Source organism: Natrix helvetica, assembly GCF_964273705.1.
Source record: "Natrix helvetica genome assembly, chromosome: 2".
Taxonomy (NCBI): domain Eukaryota; kingdom Metazoa; phylum Chordata; class Lepidosauria; order Squamata; family Natricidae; genus Natrix; species Natrix helvetica.
Genome location: NC_138552.1, coordinates 102,875,707 through 102,897,530, shown reverse-complemented (window position 1 = coordinate 102,897,530; position 21,824 = coordinate 102,875,707). Strand labels below are relative to the sequence as shown.

Here is a 21,824-nt window from a genome sequence, read left to right as displayed (position 1 = left end):
AAAATAACAGGACTGAGAACCTGTGACCTAATTTGAATACATATCACCATTGTTGTAGGATTTTTTTTTTTTAAAAAAAGCTTTTGGTTGTTGGGTTAGTTTTTCATCCACAATAATTTCATCCACTTTTCCAATATCACTAATAAAACAATTATCTTTGTTTCCCAGTATTTCATGAATGAACATCCTGAAATTAATTTTAAACATAATTTCAATAACTGAGATATATGCATTTTCAGACACTGTCAATTTTGTTTCATAAACTTAAATATACTCATTGTCTGCATTTTCCTTAAATATTTCCCTCTGGATAAATACTCATAACTATTTCTCAGAGAACATTCTAATTAAGCAACTTTCATAATTGAGTTTTATGATCAAGAGTGATGCAATCTTTTCTGCAGATAGCAATATAAATTGCACTTAGACTTATATACCACTTCAGTGCTTTATAGCCTTCTCTAAGCCTACAGAGGTCAGCCTATTGCCCCCAACAATCTGGCTCCTCATTTTATCAACCTCGGAAGGATGAAAGGCTGAGTCAACCTTGAGCCTGGTGAGATTTGATCTGCCAAACTTCTGGCAGCTGGTGATCACCAGAAGTAGCCTGCAGTACTGCACTCTGACCACTGTGCCACATGGAACTCAATCTATTCAGAAGGAAGGCATGCATACAAAGAAATACCATTTTCTTCTTGATTGGGTGAGGTTCTCATCTTCTACATTGCAGAAAGAACATAGAAAATTAAAGAATTTGTTTCAGTGGAGGCTTCAATCCGTCATGTTGAATTGCCATGGCTATATATTTTGTAATGATACATTTCTGGGCCATGTATTTTGTAATGATAAATTTAATTAAAGTTTTATATAAATGCCTTTATATCAATAGTGAAATTACAGGTTTTAAAATGTGTGCATTTTTCAAGCCCCAAACATGTGTATTTCTCTGGATTATTTAATCATCTTCTTGGTCATTTGATATTTTGCAAATATAGTAGTCAAAGAAAAAAATTCAGTAGTCACCTTTCCTTACCATTCGTATGAAATGTCACCAAAATCCATTATGGAACTAGCTGTCTTTCCCTGATCTTCAACAGTGAATCACCAGATTCCTTTCATTGATTAGACTTTGAAATTTTGATTTCATACCAGTTCCACCTGGACCCCAAAGATTAAGGCTTCCTCTGTAGAGCTCTAAACTGGATTCTAAAAATAGGCTTCAGAGTACTTGGAGGGCAGAGTCAGCACCTGTTCGGAATGCTTTAAAGCACCTGTATTCTTTCCAAGGATTACATAGCTGCCTTCTTCAGATGTCATATGATTTGAGGAAACCAAGTGTTCCCATATATTCTGAACCATCTTTCCAGAATGAAATACAAAGCAGTATTCCATAGCTGAAGGTATGTTAATATTCTGGGAGGAGACAAGAGTTAGAATTAATACACCCATAGAGGCGCAGGCCTTTATGGAGAAAAACAAAGTACTCTTAGAAAAACCAGAAGACTCCTTAACAGACATACAAGACATGGGAGGGGCCAGAGCTCTGCCAGCGGGGGGAGATGGGGCGACATCAAGAAAGCTCAGATCACAAAAATGAGTAAGAAAAGTCACCTGATATAAACTGATCGAAATTACCAATTGAATTTACCACACTGACCATATGTTACTACTTAATATTGAATTTTATGCAAATGTATACTATGAGTTTGGAGGGGGGGTGCACCTACCACATTTCGCAACTGCCAAAATTTTTCCCTTTGTAAAATGCTAAAAAACCAATAAAACTTTGTTTAAAAAAAAAAACTAAAAAAAAAGCAGTATTCCATAGCAATACTAAAGGAACTTCTCTCTTCTCAAGCAAGCTCACCTTTACAAGTGCTCAGAATAGCTATCACTAGATCAAGGCAGAAATTTGCCTCAAATTCTGAGAATCATGTACAAGACTCCGGAGAGCAGATAAGAAATTGATGATACTGAGGATTTAAACAGTGAAGACTGAAGCAGATGAGTCTCTTTTTGATTGAGTGTAAGACTCTATGATGTTGAGCAAAATGTTCTAAACCAGAAATCTACTCAACTGTCATTCAAGCCAAGGTAAGACTTTAGAATTACAGCAGATCATATTTTTACATAATATATCATCACAAAGGCAGATGTTTGCTTATTATTATACAGTTGTTAATCTAATTTTGTGAAGCTTCTTCTCCAGTAACACTGCACTGCTAACTAGGGCATACAAAACCTTTGCCGGACCAATTATCGAATACAGCTCATCTGCCTGGAATCCACACTGTATATCAGGCACTAATACAATTGAGCGGGTCCAGAGGTATTTCACCAGAAGAGTAATCCACTCCTCTGCTCACAATAGACTACCTTATGCCACCAGGGTTGAAATTTTGGGCTTGTACAACCTTTAACTACACTGCCTATGGTCTGACCTAAGCATAGTGCACAAAATATATCTCACACAGGGATGGGTTCCTGCCAGTTCTAACTTCCTCTATAGAAGAGGTTTAGAACCAGTTCCAGCTTCCTCCCCCCATCCATCCACACATCATCAAGATGAAGAGCGAGAGGAGGAATTCTGGGAGTTGAAGTCCACAAGTCTTAAAGCTGTCAAGTTTGAACACCCCTGGGTTTTTTTTTCCTAAAGGGTTAGGGGTACAACTTGACAGCTTTAAGACTTGCGTGCTTCAAATGCCAGAGTTTCAGAGCCAACATTTTAGTTGCTAAGCAAGAGCGTTGTCAAGTGAGTTTCACCACATTTTACAAGTTGGCCACTCCCACCCAGTCACATGGCTGGTAAGCCACTCCCACCCAGTCACATGACTGGCAAGACACTCCCACCCAGACACATGGCTGGCAAGCCAATCCCACAAAGCAGGCCACACCTACAGAAGAGGTTCTAAATTTTTTTGAAACCCACCACTGATTTCACACCATTCCTAAGAGGTCTGTAAGGGGGTGTACATAAGCACACCAGCATGCCTACTGTCCCTGTCCTAGTGTCTCCATTTATTTGTACTCATTTCCTGTGTTCATCTCCATGTTTATACTTATACTTCTTATCTTGTACCTCCCTCCCTCCCTGGAGATATATTTAAAAGTATAACACTGAATATGCTTATATGCCAGCCCTACAAGAATACTAATCCTATCTTTATTATAAGGTTACAGTAAGGTAATTTTGCAAGTCTCTAAGTGCTCCCCCCCCTCCCTGCCTTTATATTCTAGAGAATTAAGGAGGGTGAATTCCGAGATGTTTCTTCATCTCTATTCCTGCTTTGAACTAGGATTTCTATTATCAGACTATTGTCTAAGCTGCAGCTATTCCTCCAGTCTCACAAGGTTATTCTCACTACCCATTACATCAGAAGAGTAATTGCGTATAAATTAGGGTATAGGGACTTAAAATCCTATTTTTATCTAAAAGAAAGCTCTTCTGAATACTAATAATTCTTAAGTGCCTTTATGTGTGTGCCCTAATTTAATTGTAGTTGGCTTGTCATACCAATTTTGATATGATTTGCCATAATAAACAGTATAAAAAAATCCAAGACAAAAATTCAGGTTTCAAAGGATTTAATCAGTTGTGCTCAAAGAAGGTATAAAATTGCATAAAGTGCAGCTTTTGAATACTTTCTCACACGTATATTAATTCTAAATGGATTTTCTTTAAAACTATTTGTATTCATATGTCGATATTAAGCATTCAGAAGTTTAATCAATTCAAATCTACTTGATGAATCAGTTAATACCACAGCCCTGTACAAATTGACTCAGACGTAATTCTTATTGATTTATTCTCAGATCAGTATATATATATATGGCTTTAATCAGCTGAAAATCTTAGCAGTACCCCAATTTATAAGAGAAAAATTAAACATATTTTTGTAAGGAGAACCCACAGTAATATAAAGTAGAGTAACAATATAAATCTTTAAGCCTTCTTCTATGACCTATAGTAGTAGATCAATAGAAAAGTTTTAGAAAAATGAAATACAATCATATTGAAAACTTCCGTGTATCTTACAAACACACTTGAAATGTAATTATAATTCACCATTACTTCCTTTGCCAATGCAATTTGACAGTATTTCAAAAGAAATCATGTATAAGCTTTAAAATAAGATCAGGCAATATGTAATAAAATTTAAAATTGTCAGCATGTTCAAACTTCGATCCAAAACTGTCCACAACCTTTCCCCAGAGGTGCTTAGCAAAGTCATGTTGAATCAATCAATTAAAATAGAGCTGGAAGGGACCTTGGAAGTCTTCTACTCCAACCCCCTGCTCAAACAGGAGACCCTATACCATTTCAGACAGGGGGCTGTCCAGTCTCTTCTTAAAAACCTCCAGTGCTGAAGCACCCACAACTTCTGGTGGCAAGCTGTTCCACTGGTTAATTGTCTTCACTGTTAGGAAGTTTCTCCTTAGTTCTAGGTGGCTTCTCTCTTATTATTTTCCATACATTTTTTTTCTTTTCTTGCCTTCTGGTGCTTTGGAAAATAAGTTGCAGCCCTTCAAATACTAGAACACTGCTATCATGTAATCCCTGGTTTTTCTTTTCTCTAGACTAGTGATACCCAGTTCCTGCAATCATTCTTCATATGTTTTAGTCTCCAGGCCTTTAGTTGCTGTTCTCTGCACTTTTTTCTAAGTTTCAACATCTTTTTTATAACGTGGTGATCAAAACTAGATGCAGTATTCCAGGTGTGATCTTACTAAGGTTTTATAAAGCGGTATTTATACTATTATAATTTTGATTCAATGCCTCTGTTTATACAACCAAGGATTGTTTTAGCTTTTTTGGTTGCTTCTTCACACTGCTAGTTCATATTTAAGTGATTGTCCACCAGCACTCTATGATTTAGAAGTGAAATTTCTTTCTGGCATTTATGATACAGAGAAAGACTATTTTGAACATTATTTTTATTATATTTCATCACAAGGTGATAAAAATGTTCAAATGTCTCTGGATGAAAATCAAGACAATGTAATTTTGGAAATCAGTTTGGAATAATCAAATAATTTATGTCCCCTTTTAATATATTCAAGCTGTAATCAGGCAATAATTTAGGCTAATATTTACTTCCATAGTAACTACATGGGGAACAGCTATTAAGGATGGAGTTACAGCTCTAGGTACAGCATGTGCTTTGCATGCCGAACAGTTGTTTCTAGGTGGGTATCCACAAATAAAAGTAGATATGAAGTTTAGTCTCCCTGGTCTTAATCCAATACTTTATCCATTATGCCACATTTTCACATATATATACATTATCCAGTGACCTGGATAATTTTCCCGTGTTGGATTTACAAAAAATGCTTGTTCATATTTTTAAGAATCTAATGAGACAAAGAAAACAATGAAAAGAAATGAAGTTCTATGACATTATCTGAATGGATGAAAGATTAAATTTGTTAGTAGTAAAAGGGAGGAATATAAAAATGGTTTGTTTGACCAACATTAAAATAGATTTGTAGACTTCTTTTAACCGTTAATGGGATTTTGATGAAATAATTATGCTTTATTAATTGTTAATAGATAAGAGATGGAATATGGGAAGAAGAGATAATTTGTTGCATTTCAAGAAGAAGGAATAAGTAACCAAAATTTATACTTGTAATAAATATGGAAAGTCACATCTGACACACACACACACACACACACACACACACACACACACACACACAGAGTATGTTGGGAGTTCATTCATTTATTAATTCAATCTGACCATTAATCATTTACCTCTGTAACCACAGATTGTACTTAAGATAGGAAAACCAAAAAAATTAGAACATATAATCAAAATACTGTTAAAATACAACCCAAAACTTATTAAAAGCACATCTAAAAGTAAAGGTAAAGGTTCCCCTAGCACATACACTATGTGCTAGTCATTTTCAGCTCTAGGGGGGGGGGTGCTCATCTCTGTTTCAAAGCCGAAGAGCCAGCGCTGTCCAAGACGTCTCTGTGGTCATGTGGACAGCATGATTAAATGCCAATGGCACATGGAACGCTGTTACCTTTCCACCAAAGGTGGTCCCTATTTTTTCTACTTGCATTTTTATGTGCTTTCAGTTGGCAGGACAAGTAATGGGAGCTCAATTCATTATGCGCCGCTAGGGATTCAAACAGGCAAACTGCCGACCTTTCTGATCGACAAGTTCAGTGTCTTAGCTACTGAGCCACCGCATCTCTCTAAAAGGTAAAGGTTCCCCTTGCACATTCCTGACTCTAGGGGGTGGTGCTCATCTCCATTTCAAACCCAAAGAGCCAGGGCTGTTCAAAGACATCTCTGTGGTCATGTAGATGGCATGACTAAACACCGAAGGCATTTATTGCTGGAGTCCAAAAGCCCAGCGAGACCAGGACTGAATGCTATATGCATGTTAGTAACTAGCAACAAGCCCTCTATAAGGTGGTTGGCCTCACAGAGGGGTGGCTTGGATCTTAGGGTCAGAGATACCGTTCATACCATCTCCAGTGGTCGCCACATGGAGGCGCCCAAGCTTGCATTTTTACATGCCAACCTTTCTGATTGACAAGCTCAGCATCTTTGCCATTAAACCACTGCGTCCTCTAAAAAGCACATCTAAACAACAATAAAATCAGTCAATATCTTGCACATAAGGCTTATTTATTGGGAGGGAGCTTACTGCTAGAAAAATAAGTGAAAAGAAGTGGGCCAGAACTTTCCTAATTCTTGGCAAAGTGCAGAAAGATTATAGACTGGTTTTTCTGAAGGTCACAAGCCTAATAACGTCCTAGAGAGGAATAGGACAGGCGGCAGAGGATGCAGAAGGATGTGTCAGAACTTGTAAGAAGCTGCAGAAAAGAAAGAATGCTCAGGGAAGGCTGGGTCTCTAGAGAAATCTACTGTAATGCAGTGAAGTTTCTACAAAAGAATTTGAAATTAGATGCAATGGCTTAATGCAATGGCTTGATTAATAGCACAGTTTGTTATGAAATCACACAATCACCCCATGACAGACATCTATGCTGAAAATCTAAGCTGATTGGATGTCTCTTGCAACATGGTCCTTTTTCATTTTCTTTGTTGAAATGTAAGGACTCCAATGTTTCAGCCAGAGGTTGTAGCTGCCCCATATTTCTTGGTTCTGCAACATTTTTGTGTGTCATTGTCTCAGTTGGCAACAGATTTTGGAAACAGTTCAGGTAGTGTAGATTCTTTATTGCAGACAAGAAGAGTACAGCAATAAGGAATAATCTACCTTCTGCAACTGCCAGAAATAAAAAGCTCTCTATACGTCAGGGTTTACATTTAGGTGTTAGGCATCGCACATGTGTCAGAAGCACCAAGGCACTTTTGGTTTGAAAAGATTAGCCGGTGACATTACCATTGCCGGGGGGACATTCAGTTGGGACTCTTTTCATGTCCACAACAGGAGTTGGAACGAAGGACAGGAGCTCAGCCCAGTCCCAGGGCAGCACCCAGGTCTCGAACACAGGCTTGCTAGCCTCCATCCAGCATCCTAACCACACAAGCCATCATGCTCCTTACCATTCCAGATTAATGAAAGCAGATGGGATTTTGTTGATATGGTGACTCTTATTAGAATAGCAGTAAGGCTCTCCTCACACATGCATGCTAGTCGTTCCTGACTCTAGGGGGTGGTGCTCATCTCCGTTTCAAAGCTGAAGAGTTAGCGCTGTCCAAAGACTTCTCCATGGTCACGTGGCCGGCATGACTAAATGCCGAAGGTGCATGGAATGCTGTTACCTTCCCACCAAAGGTGGTCCCTATTTTTCTACTTGCATTTTGTTACATGCTTTCAAACTGCTAGGTTGGCAGAAGCTGAGACAAATAATGGGAGCTCACTCCATTACGCGGTGCTAGGGATTTGAACCGCCCAACTGCCGACCTTTCTGATTGACAAGCTCAGCATCTTAGCCACTGAGCCACTATGTCCCTTTAGTATAGCAGTACTTCCTGATATATTAGCCTAATTCCTAACAGCATTGTGCATTTTCATTTTAAATTACATTTGTGCAAATGAAAATTAGGTCTAAACAGCAGCGATGCTATTAATGGATATGTGAAATTAAAATCACTTGCCCCTCTGGTTGTAGCAATCTTTGTTTATGTAAATAATATTGAGGGAGGCGAACCCTCCGTTAGACCTCTTTCTAGATTGCATTAGCCCATCTGAAACCAATACAGAATGTCAGCATGCATTTACCAAAATGTCTGCTGTAAGTGGCTTCAGCAAGCAATTCAATGTTCCTATCCATGTCTAGACAAAAAAAAGCAGGTGTTGGAAAGAATCCTGAGAGCAAAGGATTTGGCAGGGAGAAACACTTGTTATCTTTTACCCACAGGTATGTAATCCAAGCGTGAATGCTAGCTTAATGTATCCATATTTTAAAGATGTCGTCATTTCGTTTACTTCTTCAAACACTGTTTGGCTCTTCTTCGGCCTCTATCTCATGTCAACTTAGTTATGGAGCACTGCAGGCAAGTTCACATTTTAGAATTATTTTTATGGAAGGCCATTTAAAAATAAAATTCCAGCCACTTGCCATTGTGTAATTTCATTTGGGACACAGCAGAGTTTGATATTGAAATGCAAACTCTTCTTGTGCCTCTGACATAGTTTAAATGGAAAATCCATTAAATTCACATTCAATCAATTCTATCCATCAAGCTGAGTTATGAAAAAAAAAGAGGTGGCTATGAAGCCTCTTTGCTTTTCCTAGTCATATGCTGGATAGCTATGCTGCTTGAAAAGTGCCATTAAAAACCAGTTCTGAAGTAAATGTGGGATGAAATAGGGGTAGATTTAATTTATCATATATGGCAAGCTAAGTTTATTACTTTTATTCTTTTATTCTCTTACACTAAAGTTTTTTTTTTGTATGTCTGGATCCCTTCTGAATCTGGATTCCTTGTGGTTGGTTATATTAAGGATGGTATTAATTAAACCTATTCTTAGGATTTTGTTTCGAAAAGAAATTTACAGTCTGCTGAAAGGCTGCATACCAGTGGGATAAACCAATTCTATAAAGGAGATAAAGTGTGTGCATGGAGGAACAGCTAACATAAGAGATCATGTTTGGGTTAGTAGTTAACGTGTTAGCCTAGGACTAGGAGATCCTGAATTCTAGTCTTCTCTTTTGTTACAGAAGCTGGATATATGACTTTGGGTCAGTCACTCTCTTTCAGCCCAATCCACCACACAGGTTTCTTGTTATGGGCAAAAAGGGAGGCAGGAGTTTTAGGCATGCTGGCCAGCTTGAATTGACTATATGGTATACTAGCTGGATACCCGTGCTTGGTAACGAAACTATGTGATCGGGCTATGCAGGAAAAATTTGGTTCACAATCTGTTGGCTCAGTGATGGTCAGTGATTGAAACACATATGGGAATATTGCTCCTGCCACCTTGAATCCGGAAGCAGTTCCATAGGTAAAAAGCATAGACATTTTGGTGAGGTACCAACGTTTAGTACTGTAAGGAGCCCCAGGATGTTCCTGAGTGAAGGAATGGAACGTCTGCCAGTTTGAACTGAGGTAACGGAATGTGAGGCAACTGGCAGTTGGAACAGAGTTCTTTTCAGGTGGGAAAGGGGAGTAGAACTCCTTAGCATCAGAGCATGTTAATTACTGTATAAGAAATACTAATAATCTAATGATCATTTTGAAAAATCCTTTCTTAGCGAGCACCCAGAAGCCAAGATATATATATGTGCCAAATTTCAAGTTTGTAATCTTTACGGTTCTGGATATTTCGTGATGAGTGAGTGGTACTTGACTTTTATATATATAGATAGATAAATGAAAGTGGGGTAAAAGTCATCTGATTTCTCAGAGTACTGACAGTTGGGATAGACTTCCAAGTTAGAACGACAGGATCAGGACAGAAATATGACACTCAAACTGCCCAGGAAAAACTTGAGGTTAACTATATGTTGGATACATTAAAGAAGTTCAGACTTAAGAATGTAAATGAGTCCTAAACCAATATTTGTTTTGCAACCCAAAATGCTTTGAAGGGCAGAGAGATTATGGAGGCAAAGTTTATGGATGAAACTCATGGGCTGATTGTTCACAGTATCTCCAGAGGCCATACATCTCACAATGGAAAAAGTGATTGCAACTTTGTAGTTTGTCTGTGAGAACCATAGAAGCAGCGGAAAAATCACCTAAGTCACACTGCAAACAGCGCTGTGATTGATTTATTGATTGATTGATTATGTGTCATCAGGTCAGGTCAACTAATTCTTAGTGATTGACCATGTACATTTCCTCCATAACAATATATCCTTAATCAGGTTCTTCAGATCATCTACAAATTGCTTTGAAGCCACTTGATAAAATTCTTCCCTACAATAGAGTGATTCCACTGAATCTTCACTTTATTGAGATACCCCTTTGGAGAGTTGACTTTGTACAACATTTAGTGCTTATAGTTTCAGACTCTCTTTGCTTTCTCTCCTTTCACACTACCCACTTCCCACCTGAAATTTGGAGGTGGAGAACGATCCCATCTCATTGGCAGATGGAAAAGGCTGGACAAGTACTACTCTTCAATGATTTTTGATGCAGTCAGCTAAACATTTTCATTGCAAGTTATTAAATATTAACTAACCCAAGTTTGCTTCAATCACTACAAATCAGGGATGTCAAACTCAATTTCATTGAGGGCCACATCAGGGTTGTGTTTGACCTCGGGGGGGGGGGGAGGCATGGCCAGGGCATGGCTGGGGATGTGGCTGGAGGCATGGCTAGTGGGTGGCCAGCTTGACATCACTTGTATCAGGGACGCCTGTGGTGGCCAGAGTTCTCTGCCAACAAAAACAGGCTCCTGAGCTCTGTTTCCGGCTGAGACAGCCTTCTGCAACCTCTGTCATCAAAAATGGAGCTCAGGAGTGCAGCCCTTGCAAGCTCTATTTTTGCTGGCAGAGGCACTCAGGCCAGTCCTTTGCTGTTTCCAGGAAGAGTCCACGGGCCAGATCTAAGCACCCTTGAGTTTGACACTCCTGCTATAAATGGAAGGATTGTAAGAGGGGAGGCAGGAGAAGGAGTTATTTTCCCTGGCTTGAATGGAGCACCATTCTTTTTGAAAGCAATTTGGAAGACTTAGAGGCAATAGACAAATGAAGATGGCACACCCCTTTACCTATATATTAAAGTATTCCTTCTTTTCTTCTGTCCTCGTGAGAGTGGCATGTAGAACCTTGCTCAAAATAGGAAACCCAGTGATTGCACAGAAAGAGAAGACAAGCTTCCCAAAACTATTGTGCCAATAGTAATTGTAAAAAACATATGATTCCCATCATTCTGTTCCTTGCCAAATTCATAGTAGTTAACACAAGGGACTCAAGCAGGATTACTTTGATCTCCCAGAGTGACTAAGCCCCATTAGCCTATTCATTCTCCAATTAGGTTCTGTGGCAAATAGAATAATCAGGGTTGTTGGGGGTTTTTTTTCCTCCCTCTCTCTGTTTTGCTGTCATTGAGATTAAGCACTAACGTCTCATTAGCAACAGGTTAACATTTCATGTTGAATGATTCCAGCTCAGGCTATGCAAACAGCACAATGATGCCAGAGTTTCGAAGGCAGAAGGGGTTCTATTTTGGAATGCTCCCTTGCTTTAGCTGAAGGAAAATTAGAGTCACAGGGGGAGCATAATTAAAATCGTTCTTCCCTATGTGCTTGTTACGGTTTTCTTTGCCAGACGTTGTGGTGGGCTTATGCTTGTAACCAAGGAAGACATTCTGAGAAGGAATCTGCAACCTTCTCCATCTTGGATGCCTGTTTTGCAATATAACAGCTATTTTGTGATTTCAGAATTCATTCCTCATGCTGCTAATGAGTCCAGGCTCTTTGGAGGGTATGAGTTAATGATCGAGATTCACACTTGGCTGTAAGTCACAAAATGGCTTTTTTTTTGTTGTCATTTTGACTTAAAGTGGTGTTCAAATGCAGCCACTGAGATCTGCCAATTATATTTAAAGCAGGAGATGGCTAGCCTGTGATCACCTGTCCTGTACCTATACATCACCCCAAGAACTTACCACCAAAATTTACTGGCAAAATAACCACATGATGAGAGTGCAACTTGGTGCATGTGTATGTTCCCACAACACTGTCAAATTAGCTACTAAGACTGTATTACTATTATTCTTCTCATCCTTCCTATTACCTACCTCTTCCCACTTATGACTATAACCATGTTGCTTGTATCTTTACAATGTATATTGTTTTATTTGTTTCCTAGTATGATTTGATTGCTTATTAGTAACCTAGGACTATCACTAAGTGTTGTATCTTATGATTCTTGATGAATGTATTTTATTTTTCTTTATGTACACTGAGAGCAAAGACAAATTCCTTGTGTGTCCAATGATATTTGGCCAATAAAGAATTCTCTTCTCTTCTTTAAAATTAAATATGAGGATTGAAACAACAGGGCTGTGGGAAGAAAACCACATTCATTCCCAAACATCAATATCTTCAAAAAAGGAGAGTTTTCCTCCAAAAGGAAAGTTTATTTTTCAAAGGTCAATAGGGGGAGATAAAAAGATCGCCAGAAAGGCTTGGTCTAATATTTTTGATATGTTTTTCACTTTAGGGGTAGGGAATGGGGGAGCTAAATTTTATTTTTTAGAGTGATTTGGATAGAATTCTACAGAAACCACTTCCAGGATAGGTTAGGCATCCCTAGAAATTGTGGAAGGTCTGTAAAATAGAGTGAAGCCAAGCAACTGGGTCTCTTCTCACTTTTTTGGAAACGAGGACTTTATGTTTTGAAATAGTTTTGAAGGATGCTTCATTCAAACTTTATCAAAATAAAGGCATCTCCTGTGATTGATAAAGCCTTAATGTTCTGGTTGACACATCAGGAGATTTGTCTAGGGAGTTTATAAAACTTTCTAGGAGAGTGAAGGGAAGGAAGGGCAATTAAAAGAGGAAGGACATGTAGAACCATGTTGAGCCTCATAATGAGCTGGCATGCTCATTCCCCTGGAGCTAAAATAAAATAGTAAATATTGGGCCAAATTTACACACTTGTTGAACTTTCATCGAACACTGATAGAAGATAATATTTGTAGCTCAAATATTATGAATTGTGGGGTCCTTGATGCTCTCTGAACACCAACACTGACAGGGCAAGCCACTAGTATATAAAAATAAGAGCAAACACCATTCTCTTCTAGCACTGATAATGTTACCTAGTTTGGTAATTAAATGTACTACCAACTCAGAGAGCACCAAAGATCCCACAATCCATCTAACGTTTTTGTTTGTTAAATGTATATTTATTTTCCACCAAGAACTCAGTAATGTGCAACAGTCTCTCTCCTCCCACCATCCCCTAATATTTCCTTCTAAGTTAGGTTGAACTAAAGGAGAGCTATTAGCCCAAAATCCCCCCCCCCCATGGACTTGGATCCACCCTGTTCTTAGACCAATATTTTAACCAGTCTGCATAGCACCTCATGATAATATAATGTTAGTTTTTCAAACACATAATGGCATTTGAAAGCATTTTTATTTTACTTGAATAAATATTTGGCATTCCATAGCGTAATTTTTCTTACAGAATATTAATATAGATTTTTGCCAAAACAGACCAAGATACCTATAAATAATTTTTGTGAGTTTGTGTTGGGGGGGGGATTTCTGATCATTTATTCTACTTTCTGAAAAGAACATTTTTTTTTCTCCTAATAAAAAAATGACACTATCTTTCTAGTTGGCACAGATTTCATGATGTTTTACATTAGAGATTTTTTAAATTTGAAAGGTTAATTTATTCTTTAAGATGTAATATACAGCTGCTATTATTAGATTGTTTATATTTTCCATTTTTCTATTTTACTTGTTATTAACCATGTTTTGTTTATAGCTTGCTTGTTGATAGCAGATAGCAGATGATAGCAGATGATAGATAGATAGATAGATAGATAGATAGATAGATAGATAGATAGATAGATGATAGATAGATAGATAGATAGATAGATAGATAGATGACAGACAGACAGACAGACAGACAGACAGACAGACAGACAGACAGACAGACAGACAGACAGACTGACTGACTGACTGACTGACTGACTGTCTGTCTTTAGGGTATTTTTTTACATTTTTATTTTTTTCAAATTTGTAATAAAATAAACAAAATGTGTTTTAAAGTAAGAGACAAATCCCTCTGAAACATATTATGGAGGAAAACATGTATCTGAAATCAGAGAGAAAATACATTTCTGAAAGTAGAATAAAACAATTTGAAAAACAGATTGCATGTGCCACAATAAAAGTTGTTTCTATCAATTAAACTACACACCTGTTGTGACATGTTTTGGTTTCTGTGAAATCATAGCAAAGTCATTGTTTATTTGGAGTAAAACAAGTAAAAAAATAACAATGAAAACATGAATAAATGGAAAGAATGGGAAGAGGGGAACAAATGTTTGTTTCACAGTTTGACTCAAAGCCAGATATCCAGAACACAACGGTTTCCAATTCTTGTTCTTTTATTTTCTTTCCTTCTTTCATTTTTTGTACTTTCATTTTGTATTCTTTCCCTTCCCTTCCCTTTTCCTTTATATTTGTCCTTTATCCATGGAAAAATTCTCATTAAAAAGCCACATATATTTTAAAAATATGTAACTCAAATATGTACCTGGCAGGTTTTTCCAAATTAGCATCTTTGATGTACTAATATTACAATTTGTGTAATCTCCAGACGTCACAGCTAATGATAGCTGTGTATTCTGTAAACAATTCCCACATATCTCGATAATACCTGGCTGTCAGAGGACTTAAACAGAATACCGTAGCTCTCAAGTAATTAAATGATTATGGGAATATTATTCCATTTCATAAAGCAAAATGGTGTCCTCTTCTTATATTAAAGATTTTATTGGTTTTTAAAAACATTTATGGGGAAAGGGTACAAAGGTACATAGAAAATTTTGGCAGCTCCCGTGCTAGTGGTAGAAATCCCTCCAAATCTCACAATTTTTTCAATTTGAAAACAACGTATAAAAGATAAGCATAAACAGAATTCTTACATTATATCAATCATGTGTTCAATCATCTCGTTCTTTGTCTCACTTTCTAGTATATCAACAATTACAATAATATTTCAAATACATTTATTTTTGTGATCTGAGCATTTTTGATATTGCTCCCTCCTCCCTGTCTCCAGATGGAGTCATGCCCCCCCTCCCCCATATCCTGTACATTGCTGCATTTTTCACCACCTCCCTTATTTTTATCCTCTAGGAGAGAAAAATGTTTTTTAGTGAAGGCTTCAGCCTCTTTCACTGTGTTAATTCTAATTCTGTTTCCCTCCCAGAAAATCAGCATTCCCTCTGGCAATAACCATCTGAACCAAACTCCTTTATTGTATAATTTCTTTGATAAGGAGGAATACTTCCTCCTTCTTTCTCTAATTTTTTTCGGAATTTCCTTAAGAATGGTAATTTCTTTATCTTGGTATTTTAATGGTCCCTCCCTTTGGGCTCCTAGCACCTCATCCCTCGTGGTCCTCCTAAGAAATTTAACATGTACCTCCCTTGGAACGTTATGGGTTCTAGCATATGCTGAATTGATCCTATAGACCAGATCCATATCCCACAACTATTCTTTATTTGTCTTGATATATTCTGCTAAGATTCTACTCATAATATCTTTAAGATTTTCATTCTCTGTTTCTGGTAGGTTCTGGAATCTGAGAAAAAGGACATTCTTTCAAGTTCTATTTTTGCCATAAAATTATCCACTTCTAAATTTCCCTTCCGGACTGCTTTAACCTCCCTATCCAGCCCAGCCGCCCTCTCCTCCAACACCCCTCTGAGTTCGCAAAATGGTGTCCTCTTGATTTACTATGCAAATTATATCTCTAACTATGGATGCTTTCTTAAAAGATTCTGCTCAATTTATATTGCTTGAATTGAGTGAAAAAATTACCCGACGTCTTCAATGGAACAAATATGGTCACAAATGAAAGATGGTTAGGGATGGACAGAGATAACCCTGAATTGTTGAAATTTGCTATCTGGACATTATCCTGGTGTTCTACAAGGCTGAACTGTTGCTTTGGAGGAGACAGAGGAAAGGATGGTGACACCGTTCATTCAAGCATATGTTTCAAATCTATATCTTCTCCATTTGACAGCATTTTCTCAACACAATACACCCTGGACTCCAAAATAAATTGTTCAGTGGCCACATTTGCCAACATTTCCAGCACTGTCTTTCCCCCAGTACTGCATTTTGGAGAAATTGACTTCTGTTGGAACAAAACATTCAGGAGCAGCAGGGTTTTCCACAGCTGGAGAGCAAGCTGGCTAGCAGACACAAGTATTGTTAAACTGAATACTGAACATTGATAGTAGTGAGGGGGGGAGGGGAGTCATCTCTAAAGACAGAGGAATAGGAAACAAGATTCACCACCTCTCTCCATCTATGCTTGCACCATTTATCATGGTCCTTGGAAGATCTGGTCTTGTCTTTGTAAATTAACCGGTTTTCCCCTAATGCTTACTCCTTACCTGCCCAGTTACCTTTCTACACAATTGAGTAGGAGGGGGGATATGATTTTTAAAGGAGGGAATCATTATTCATCCTTGAAAACACAGCAGTAAATTTCCCCATCCCACTCTGGATTGACTCACTCTTTTAATAAACTCTATTGACCTTCAATTAAGGTTCAATAAAATAAGTTGTTAAAACTATAATAATCTCCCCTCTTTTTAAAAAAAAAAGCTGTCATGTAATGACTTGATTATTAAAATGTCAAGGATATTTTCTTTAATAAAAATAATTATGCCTGCTTTATAGAAATAATTAACTTTAGAGATCTATAAAAAAGATTCAGTGATGCACATTAGCTTAAGGAGAGAGAGAGAGAGAGAGAGAGAGAGAGAGAGAGAGAAGAAAGACAGAAAAAGAGAGAAAGATACACAAAAAGAAAAAGAAAAAGAAGGAAGGAAGGAAAGGAGGGAGGGAATAGTGTTTCAACAATGGGTATCCATGACTAACCAATGCTTCTTTGTTTCTAATTTATTGCAAGTGTTAGGTACTGTAAACAGACAATGAAAGATGATTGTCATCATCTCTATTTGTGTAGTTCCGTAGGGTAAGTGGATCTAATGTGTAAAATATGATGCTGGATTACATGGATCCTTGAACTGACTCAAACAATCCCACTGCCTTTAATTCCACTAGATGATATCTTCAAATTTAAAAATGAAACAGAATTTCAGCCTTGCCTAAACCTTCATATGTATTTTGACTCAACTTATGTTGGGTCTTAATAATAGCCTATAAATCAGCTTTAAGAATCGTATATTTCCTCCTGATACAGTATGCCTGAATTCAGTTTCCCCAAGCACCTTATTACAATCAGGGGAGTTCTAACTATGGATAAACTAACTGGAATTCAAGCTGCTGTGGCTTCATTTATCTAACAAAGATGTCCAGGGGAAATCAAAATGTTTGATTTAAGATGTCTTTCCACACTACCAGCAAATTGCATTGCAATGTGTACTATATGGAGCTTTCCTTAAGGACCATCTGGAAACTGAAGCTGGTCCAGAAAGTAGCAGTTCTGAATGCTACTCATAGTTCACCTGAGTTACACTAGTTCAGATAGGGTGGGCATGCTTTAGTCCTTTATGGTGTCATCTAATGGGGCTTCAGAAGTGTTCATTCTTGGTAGCATCCCAGTCCTTTAAAATAGTATCCCATGTTTAATACTGTAATATTTGTGCACTACCAGGCTCAAATGATTAGGATAGGTGCCAAAATTGTGAAAACAAACCAACAAAAGCAATGCACAGTCTCCAGTAGTTATGATTTTGATTTGGTAACATTTCTCTGGATTCTCTGGTGATACTGCATCTCTCAGTAAGTCAAAAATTCTTGTTAATAAGTAGTGGTTCAGTGGCTGGCCTAGAGACCAGGAGACTGAGTTCTGACCCTTCCTTTGGCATGGAAGCCAATTGGGCCAGTTCTTCTCTCTCATTCCAGTCCAGATCATAAGGTTGTTTTTTGGCATGGAAAATAGGAGGCAGGTTCTCCTTTTTAGTTATGTAGGTTTTTGGAGCTTATATGCTACTCCAAACCAATAATTTACCTTCCTTCCATGAAAGAGAAGAACAATACAAAAAACCCAATACAGCTACCATCACAATCTTGGCCTTCTGCTTTTCCATTAGGGGCTACCAAAGACATGGGGAAGATGTTAGGAGGAGAGGAAGAGAAAGATCCTGATGCTGCCAAGAAAGAAGAAGAACGACAGGAAGCGCTCCGACAGCAGGAAGAAGAAAGGAAAGCGAAATATGCCAAGATGGAGGCTGAACGGGAGGTTGTGAGGCAAGGGATTCGGGACAAGGTAAGAGTCACTTCTCCAAGTCATTAAAAACTCGCTAATAAAATGCATTCATTAGAAAAAGCTCTATCAGAGACCTACAAGCATTTCCCTGCAAGGGTTGGAGAGTGCATTTGAACCTAGAGAAAGGGGGGGGGGGCGATGAAGATACATGAAGCATGTGCAGATAGCCTCTCAAACGTCTCCAGCTTATTTAGACATATCATGATCTGATCTTAGTCCAGAAAGGTGATCCAGAATGAATTGTCCAGTCTTACTCTAGGACAGGGGACTCCAACTTGGAAACTTAAGACTTGTGAATTTCAACTCCCAGAATTTCTCAGCAAGGCTGTGGATTTCTTGAGTTTAAGTCCTCAAACCTTAAAGTTGGTATGGTTGGACACCGCTGCTCTAGGGAAAGACAAAAAGAAAAATCTTGGAAACATTCTCAAGAACATGTAGCATTCTCAAGAGCAATGTCATAATTACTTGGTATGAAATAATCTCATGGAACATTTTGCACCGGATAAACTTTTGCAGAAAAGCTTTACTTGGAAGCCCTTGGGGATTGTAACAATTGAAATGATGATGATGATGATGATAAAGTAAATAAAGTAGAAGAATGTGGGTTAGACAGCATCACCGCCAGATGGATTCGTAACTGGCTGACCAACCACACTCAATGTGTAGTCCTCAATGGAACTGCATCTACATGGAGGGAAGTATGCAGTGGGGTACCCCAAGGCTCTGTTTTAGGCCCAGTACTCTTCAACATCTTCATCAATGATTTGGATGAGGGAATAAATGGGGAACTCATCAAATTTGCAGATGACACCAAGCTAGCAGGAATAGCCAACACTCCAGAAGATAGGCTTAAGATACAGAAGGATCTTGACAAACTTGAACATTGGGCACTATCTAATAAAATGAAATTCAATGGTGAAAAGAGTAAGGTTCTACAGTTAGGCAACAAAAATGGAATGCACAGGTACAGTATAGGTGGTACCTTGCTCAGTAGTAGTAACTGTGAAAGGGATCTTGGAGTCCTAGTGGACAACCATTTAAATATGAGCCAGCAGTGAGCAGCAGCTGCCAAAAAAGCCAACACAGTTCTAGGCTGCATCAACACAGGGATAGAATCAAGATCATGTGAAGTGTTAATACCACTTTATAATGTCTTGGTAAGGCCACACTTGGAATACTGCATTCAGTTCTGGTCACCACGAAGTAAAAAAGATGTGGAGACTCTAGAAAGAGTGCAGAGAAGAGCAACAAAGATGATTAGGGGACTGGAGACTAAAACATATGAAGAACGGTTGCAGGAACTGGGTATGTTTAGCTTAAGAGAAAGAAGGACTAGGGGAGACATGATAGCATTGTTCCAATATCTCAGGGGTTGCCACAAAGAAGAGGGAGTCAAACTATTCTCCAAGGCACCTGAGGGTAGAACAAGAAGCAATGGGTGGAAACTAATCAAGGAGAGAAGCAACTTAGAACTGAGGAGAACTTTCCTGACAGTTAGAACAATTAATCAGTGGAACAGCTTGCCTCCAGAAGTTGTGAATGCCCCAACACTGGAAGTCTTTAAGAAGATGTTGGATAGCTATTTGTCTGAAACAATATAGGGTTTCCTGCCTAGGCAGGGGGTTGGACTAGAAGACCTCCAAGGTCCCTTCCAACTCTACTATTGTATTATTATTGTATGATGATGATAATAATAGACTGTGAATTCTAGTCCTGCTTAAGACATGAATCAATCTAGCCAGTTCTTCTCTCAACCCTAGCAATATCGCGTTTCACAAACTATATATTGAAGCATTAAACAGGAAAAAGAGAAACTATTTGAACCTGTATAAATATAAATGACCAATGTAGATTTTGCATTCTCAGTAAGAACTATCTGGGGAGAAAAGAGTTTTGGAGACTTAAATAAGAATGCCCAAAATGATCTTTAGAATACTTTCTATCCTTCTGGATTCAAATCCATATGCTTAGAATTGTGTGATAGGTGGATGATTTATTTATAGGTGATTGGCTTCAGAGTTGACTTCTTTTCAAGGGCATGCCAGATTTGTGAGGTGTGCTTGTCATGATGTGAAATTGTTTTAGACTCTGTGTACAATTCCAATGAAATAGTTTCCTGGGAGTTCCAGAATTCCCTAATCAACTTCTTGGCTCTGAACCTCTAACTCCCTCTGAGTCTCATTAATACTAACTATCAGGTACCAAGAGATCAAACTAAATTGTTGTTTGTATTTATAGGAAAGTAGGTAGGTAGGTAGGTAGATGTAGATAATGATAGTTGATAGATAGACAGATAGACAGACTGACATACATACATACATAAATAGATAACTAGAGAAATAGAGCGATATAGACACAGATAGAAATAGGTAGCTAGATAGAGAGACGTAGATTAATAGATAGCTAGAGAAATAGAGAGAGATAGACTGATAGATAGATAGATAGATGATAGATAGATAGATAGATAGATAGATAGATAGATAGATAGATAGATAGATGATAGATAGATAGATAGATAGACAGAAGTTTTCCTTAATTTTGGTCTGCACAATAAACACCGTGGAAGAGAGGTTAACCTATAAAAGGTTGGGGTGATGGGACTTTTGGTCCAAGAAATTTAGAATGTAATAAATTTTAAAGAGATTAAATAAACAATATTGAATTGGAAATTTATTTATTTATTTTATTTATTTATTTCTTAGATTTTTAGACCGCCCCTCTCCCAAAAAGGGACTCGGGGCGGTGTACAGTCAATATAATAAAATCATTCATAATAATTAAATACATTTAAACTACATTTAAGATACATTTGGAGGGGGAAATAGGCTGTACTAAGAAATAAATAATTCTAATCTTAAAACATCACAATTAAAACCCCAAACCCTAAAATAAAATAAATCCCTGGGAGGTAAAACTAAGAAAGTGCCAGGCCAGCTGATTGAAACAGGTGAGTCTTTAACTTTTGCCGGAAGGAACGGAGGTCGGTGGTAGTTCGAATGTCTGGGGGGACGTCATTCCAGAGGGTTGGGCCCATCACAGAGAAGGATCTACTCCTAGGTGTCGCCCGCTGGCATTGACTAGCAGACGGCACCAGGAGGAGCCCCTCTCTGTGTGAGCGGATAGGTCGCAGGGACGTGTGTGGTAGGATGCGATCCTGCAGGTAACTAGGTCCTCTGCCATGGAGCGCTTTAAAGATGGTGATCAATACCTTGAAACGCACCCGAAAGGCCACAGGTAGCCAGTGCAGCTCGCGCAGGAGAGGTGTTACGTGGGAGTAACGTGTACTTCCCATAATAACCCGCGCGGCTGCGTTCTGAACTAGCTGCAGTCTCCGGATGCGTCCCAAGGGAAGCCCCATGTAGAGGGCATTGCAGTAGTCCAGGCGAGACGTCACCAGCGCATGAGTGACCGTGTGCAGGGCACTCCGGTCCAGTAGGGGGCG

The 21,824-nt window shown here is 38.3% G+C and overlaps 1 protein-coding gene across 1 annotated transcript in view; it reads left to right on the top strand.

Moving 5' to 3' along the window:
• CPLX1 (complexin 1) overlaps window positions 1–21,824 on the top strand; it is a 185,507-nt gene that overhangs the window by 90,676 nt on the left and 73,007 nt on the right. Inside the window, exon 3 of the mRNA XM_081943295.1 lies at window positions 18,207–18,382. Within this exon, the coding sequence (XP_081799421.1) occupies window positions 18,207–18,382 (176 nt within the window). The remainder of the gene's footprint in view (window positions 1–18,206; window positions 18,383–21,824) is intronic.